Raw genomic sequence first — 7,002 nt, 5'->3', positions numbered from 1 at the left:
CCAGATCCGCGCTAGAATGCGCGGGAAATTATATTCTTGCAATCGCAACAATTGTTCCTGCTATGCAATGACGATTTGTATCGCTAGTTTCTGTGTTATTTCTCGGCGGACAAATATGACCAATCTAGAGGGCACTTCCCGCGGACATCACATGCTGTGACGACGGACATGTCCTCCGTGAATTTCGAGGCCTGCAATACGGTATCCACAAAATACACTTATGTCAATGATTTGGCCATTCTACTCTACACCTGTCGAATCATTGGGAAATATTAGAAGAGACTCTAAACCTGGACATGTCGACACTTTCGACATACCTCCAGAGATGAAGATTGCAGCTCAGTGAACCACAACAGTGATGACAGCCTTAAACAACTGGGAAGCGAGGCGTGAGCTCAAGATCAACACTGATGGAAAAACCCTGTCTTGCCCAAACCCTAAATATCTAGGGGTAGTCCTGGACAGGTCGCTCAGTGAGTGGCGCTCACTTACCGTCAACATTTACAGTCTGTGAGCGAGCAACCCCGGCAATTGAAATTGAGACACCCATTTGTACATGCCGCTCAACTTCTAATGATAACCGCTGAAGACCAATTGTGTGCGGCTGCCTAGGCGGACCACCGGTGTAGCTCGGAGTGGAAGGGAAACTTCTCCAAGGTTTCATCTCCGACGCCAGCCCAAATCCAACCGGAATGCATTTGCCAAGGAAGGCCTGGGTGCGGCTCAACCGCCTGCATACTAGCATCGGACTATGCCGCTCCAACATGCACAAACATAATATTTTGAGGCGAAGGATTGTTCTGTTTACAACTAAGCTAGTCTATGTTACAAATGTAGCAAGGCTATCTGCCATTATATATATGTGCAATGCCACAGACATAGCACCTTTCTAATTTTAAATCGAGACAAATGTTGTAATATAAAATTAAAATTGAATCATGTATTTGCAATTAGGTTGATTGCTAAGTTTAGTTGTTAGTAATTTGCAAAAATGCCTGACCATCTAGGATCTGACCAACGCCGGGTGAAAGAGGATGAAAAAGAAGATAAGCCGATCCAAGCTCTTGATGAGGGAGACATAGCATTGTTGAAAACTTATGGCCAAGGTGCTTATGCTAAGCAAATCAAAAGTGTTGAGGAAGATATCACTGCAATTACAAAAAGAGTAAATGAACTGAGTGGGATAAAAGAGTCAGATACTGGACTTGCTCCTCCTGCCTTGTGGGACCTTGCTGCTGATAAACAGACATTACAGAGTGAGCAACCCCTTCAAGTTGCAAGGTGCACTAAAATTATTGATGCAGATTCTGACAATCCAAAGTACATTATAAACGTGAAACAATTTGCAAAGTTTGTAGTTGATCTTGGGGATCAAGTCGCCCCGACTGACATTGAAGAAGGTATGAGAGTAGGAGTTGATCGGAATAAATACCAAATTCACATTCCTCTTCCTCCAAAGATTGATCCAACTGTTACAATGATGCAGGTTGAAGAGAAACCAGATGTCACATACTCAGATGTTGGAGGTTGCAAGGAGCAAATTCAAAAGTTAAGAGAAGTAGTTGAAACACCTTTGTTGCATCCTGAACGATTTGTTACACTTGGAATTGATCCTCCTAAAGGTAATTTTAACTTTATTTTATTGCAGATATGCAATTTATTAATCTTGTATTCTACAACTCTTCAAAATGTGAACTTTTCCTTAAGATTTAAAGCTTTATACGAGAGATGATTTTAAATTGGTCAACCGAAGAGGAGTACCGTAACGTGCACTGACAATGTCTCGAAAGACCAATATACAGTAAAATTGTCTCTCGAAGCAGATCTGAATTTCAGACTAAGATCATGGAATCCTAAGAATCAAACGTAATAATCCGTCTCTCAACCGGCAGTTATTCGCCTGTTGCTCATCGTTCCTTTTGTGTGTGTTCTAATTGTTTGTCACATGCAGCCTGTATTTTACACCTCAAGTGATCTGTTTCCTGTCGTATAATTTATATACTCGTAATCATTCTTGTATCACTTGTTTAGTTTGTGCTTTTCAGTCCGGAGTGTCATTACAGTTATAGTGCATAGTCACTAGTCAGATTTATCTTACAACTTATCATTTTATGTATATTGCAGATTTAAGTAATTCCTGATGACACACATCGTGTCGAAAACGTTTGAGTTGTTTTTTAATTTTGTTTAATTATGTTATATCTCTGTGTAATACAACATGTTAAACCCGCTAAGGTTACTTTGTTTTGTTTGTATAATGTATATGGTTCAACAAACAAACTCTCTACCAAAGCTATATCTAAATGACAAAAAATAGATTTAACCTTACAATTAGTAGAACCCACTGCTAAGAATACCAACATCAAACTGTACTATTTTTTGTCACTGTTTTGTTTATGTAATATTTTGCTGTTTTTTTGTAAGAAAAGGCATTTTTTCTTCTGCTGCTTTACAATGATACTTTTCCCCAGGCGTCTTACTTTTTGGTCCTCCTGGTACAGGGAAAACATTGTGCGCAAGAGCAGTTGCTAATCGAACGGATGCTTGTTTCATCTGAGTTATCGGTTCTGAACTTGTCCAAAAATATGTCGGTGAAGGAGCTAGGATGGTGAGGGAACTTTTTGAAATGGCTCGAACAAAGAAAGCTTGTCTGATCTTTTTCGACGAGATTGATGCCATTGGAGGAGCAAGATTCGATGATGGTGCAGGAGGAGATAATGAAGTCCAACGGACAATGCTGGAACTCATCAACCAGCTTGATGGGTTTGATGCAAGAGGAAACATTAAGGTGACAGCTTTATTTTTTTACATTTTGAAGAAAAGGTTTGTTTATAAACTAGGAATTCACATCCAAAGTATCCTTATAAAAATATCAATGTAAAATTGACGGATTTGGCTAGCTGACTGGGTAAAGTTAGACAACAATATTTTAACAACGAGGGTCTAGGTGACACTGTGACACCAATAATAACATTGTTCATATTTGATTTTATGTTTATTTTCAAAGTTTAAAATTGTGTTTTTCAACTAGATTTACATTTAAAAGCTCAGTTCAGCTTTCAGAATCAGAAGAAAGGAAAGTAAACAATGCCTTACAAAATTTAGGTAAATTTTTTTATACTGAGTTGATAAAATATCTAATTTTGCTCTTCAAATCGCAGGTTTTAATGGCAACGAACAGACCCGACACTCTTGACCCTGCTCTGATGCGGCCCGGTAGAATGGACCGCAAGGTAGAGTTTGGCCTCCCGGACCTCGAAGGCCGTACAAAGATATTCAAGATCCACGCCAGGTCGATGAGCGTTGAAAGGGACATCAGATACGAGCTACTGGGCCGTTTGTGCCCTAACAGCACCGGCGCTGAGATCCGTAGTGTGTGCACTGAAGCAGGGATGTACGCCATTCGTGCTCGTAGAAAAGTGGCCACTGAGAAGGATTTTCTGGACGCTGTTAACAAAGTTATTAAATCTTATGCTAAGTTTAGTTCAACGCCAAGGTACATGACCTATAACTAAGCTGCAGCTTTTTCTAAAAAGTTGATCGGACAAAAAACAAGTCTTTTCCGTTTTTTCCTCGAAAGTGCAGCCACTCAGTAACAACTAACAAATAATCACGAGCAATGTGAAAGTAGAACAATATTTGCAGCTAAACCACCTACGGGAGTGGTGTGTGGCGCACTCAGGAAATTCCCAAGGGGTACCATCCCTACCAAGGGGATATATCATTTCGTATCATTAAGCAGCTTTATGTAGTAATTTGGATTCCTTACTTTAAGTAGATGCCGTTTCAGGGTAAAAACAGAGTGAAACGCTTCACCAGGCATTTGATGAATAAAATGACTTGCGTTCTTCTGGTGACTATAGACGAAACTGTCGATACTAATCACGGAACGTCGGTAGTAAAAGCTAAGTATCATCCTTAACACCAGGAGGTAACCTAGTAGCCTATGCCCTAGGGCCTAGGGCAGTGGTTCTCAACCTTTTTTGGCTTACGGCACCCTGCAAATAACCAAAAGATTTTGCGGCACCCTGCAAACAGTCTACAGCCAAAGAAAAGAGTTTTAACAAAACTAACAACAGCTGCGGTATCATATTATTAACGATTTAATGAAGTTCATTTTAAACAAAGTCAGTGAGAAATTTGCGCTTGATTTTTAGCACAAATCCTTTCAATGTCTGGGCGCACATTTGATAATGCTACTCTCATCTCTTCTTCAACCGCAAGTAACCTTTCTCGTTTTTTTGTTTTTATGTTAGTCAAAACGGAAAATCCAGTCTCACATAGATACGAAGTCGAAAATTGAAGTAAAATCACAACCGCCTTTTCTCCAATGCAAGGAAATTCATTTTGAATTTTAATCCAAAATTCATCGAGCGACATCTCATTGTACAATAGCTTTATGTTTCCGTCATTGCGAATGTCAATAAGTTCTTCCTCTTCTTTGAGATTCAAAGTAAAATGGTTGTCCTGCTGCAAAAATGGGTTTCTGACCCATGTATAGTTTTCTGAGCATAGTGTTGGAAAATAATTCTCTATTTTTGCTTGCAAAGATTTGAGATGCTGAATAATCAATGGGATTATTTCCCGGTTATTTGTTTCAGAGAAATGAGAGAACATGCCAAAGGTTCCTTCTTTTGCACGTACTGACCACACTTTTAATTTTTCTTGAAATGCTCTCATTTTGTCAGTTGAAGATAAGAGATTTTCACTCTTGCCTTGCATACTAGAGTTTGTCTTGTTTAAATGGTCAAAGATATCTACCAAATATGCTAATTTGGAGACCCAGATGTCATCGCAAAGCAAATCACAAAATTGTTCTTGTTTTTCAAGTTTAAAAAAAGCTAACATTTCTTCCTTCAGCGCATATACTCGTGATAATGCTTTTCCACGGGACAGCCATCTTGCCTCTGTGTGTAGCAGAAGATTTTCATAATTTGCTTCCATTTCTTTGCAAAGTTTGGTAAATAATCTTGACTTAAGTGGTCTAACTTTGATGTAATTAACCATTTCTACAACTTGTTTTAGAGCTTGCTTTAAATCCGAGTCTAATGTTTTCCCAACAAGCACTTCACGATGAAGGAAACAGTGTGTTGTTATTATTTCATTATTTACCCTTTTTGAAAGTGACACAAATCCTTTGATTGACCCAACCATGGATGGGGCTCCATCCGTACAAATTCCTACACATTCTTTCCATGTTAATCCATTTTCTTCCAAACACTTACTTAAAGTATCAAAAATATCTTGACCAGTCGTCCTTCCCTTGAGCTCTTTACAGCAGAAAAACTGGTCAGTTATTTTTCCATCATTGACAAACCGCATAAATGCCAACAATTGGGCCTTCCCACTGATATCAGTTGATTCGTCAACTTGCATCGTAAAGATTTTGCTTTCCTTCACAGAAGAAATTACAGTATCTTGTATATCCGTGGACATGTCACAAATACGTCTACGAATGGTATCATTTGACAAAGGAATCTTTTTTACTTCTTTCTCAGCCTCTGTTCCAAACATTGTTTTCACAATTGCAGTGCAAGCAGGGAGAATAACTCTCTCCGCTTCCGTGTGAGGTTTACAATTTTTAGCTATTATCTCTGCTACCAGATAGCTGGCTTGTTTCGATTTCGTGGAAACTTCAAACGTTTTGGTGAATGTCTGACTTTGTTGTTTTCGCTCATCCAAGAGTCTTTTGAAATAGCTCGGCGGTTTGTCGGAGAGGTGCCCATGCTTTGTCGAAAAGTGCCTGTTCAATTTACTTGGCACCATAGCTTCATTTGACAATTTTGCGTGACAGATAAGACAATCTGGCGAAGGTTGGGTTTCATCACCACACCAAGTAAAGCCGATGTTCAGATAACTGTTGCAATATAGGCGAATTTTCTTTGCTTTTTTTTCTAATGTACTTCCACTTTCGATAGCTGCTCTTTTTTTCGTTATAAACTTCTCCATTACAATAATGCAAAAAGTAAACTATTGTACTGTATTAGTGATCTGTAATAAAGTATTGTATCCTGTATGAAAAACACTGCGTTGCTCTGTTATAAAGCTAATCATTTATTAAGGCTTTAAACAACTTAAAATGTAACATAAACTCTGAAAAACACAACATTAAAGACAACTCAACAATCACTGAAAAGAACCAACTATCTCGATCGACTGCACCTCGTTACTGAATACGATTGCGAAATGTAGGACAAACGTGTAAGTAAGACAAAGGCAACTGAGCACGTGTAAGACAAAGGCAACCGATTACGTCACGTCACAATGCTAAGTCATAAGATTCCGTCACAAGATTCCGTTCCAATTAATTTGGATGTAATAAGAATTGTACTGTAATATGCAATAGCTCGCGGCACCCTTGCTAAACGTAAACGGCACCCTAGGGTGCCGCGGCACCCCGGTTGAGAACCACTGGCCTAGGGGAAGGTCTAGTTAGTTGAGCCAGAAATCGATGTTTCTGCAATAAAAATTTAACGACAAACTTTACCAAAAATCCGAATCCATCATGATAAATTTCAGTCTTTTGCGGTTCTTGTGAGCATGTTTGTGTTTGCGACTGATCCCGATTCATATCATTTTGAAATTGACACTCAGCCGGCTCAAATGATACCCTAAATTTCACGGTTGAGCCACCCATTGTTCACGGTTGATCCCCTATTATTTCACTTCTAAAAGATATCCCAAAAGATAGGTCAATCTCCATCAAACACAATAAACTCTTCTCTTGAACATCTTGCAAATAAACAATCAAAAAATGTTTAAACTGTGTATTGTGTCTAGTGTCTTAAAACAAAATAACAGTGAAAACTGAACGAACAGAAATTTATACTACTGAAAACACTGAGAATCATTGAATAAGAAACTTTGCACGAAGGTGCTTTTACCTTTCTGAAAGGATTTTGCAAGGTTTGTGAAGAAAACGAACATTTGCAACCAGTGGCGTTGCTATCGAAAAATATAAGAGGGGAGTGCTAAAAAATTACCCTCAAACTGGCGCATTAC

The 7,002-nt window shown here is 38.8% G+C and overlaps 1 protein-coding gene across 1 annotated transcript; it reads left to right on the top strand.

Annotated features, from left to right (window-relative positions):
* The first annotated feature begins 991 nt into the window (after positions 1-991).
* Positions 992-3,848, top strand: LOC145787109 (26S proteasome regulatory subunit 7-like). Its single transcript, XM_082598834.1, is given in 3 exon segments — positions 992-1,622; positions 2,472-2,788; positions 3,162-3,848. Coding segments are annotated over 3 exon segments (1,302 nt in total). The 3' UTR covers positions 3,516-3,848.
* The last annotated feature ends 3,154 nt before the right edge of the window (positions 3,849-7,002 follow it).

Source organism: Aplidium turbinatum, chromosome 18 (assembly GCF_918807975.1).
Source record: "Aplidium turbinatum chromosome 18, kaAplTurb1.1, whole genome shotgun sequence".
NCBI lineage: Eukaryota > Metazoa > Chordata > Ascidiacea > Aplousobranchia > Polyclinidae > Aplidium > Aplidium turbinatum.
The sequence above is the reverse complement of the archived record's forward strand: the minus strand, read 5'-3'. Positions and strand labels throughout refer to the sequence as shown.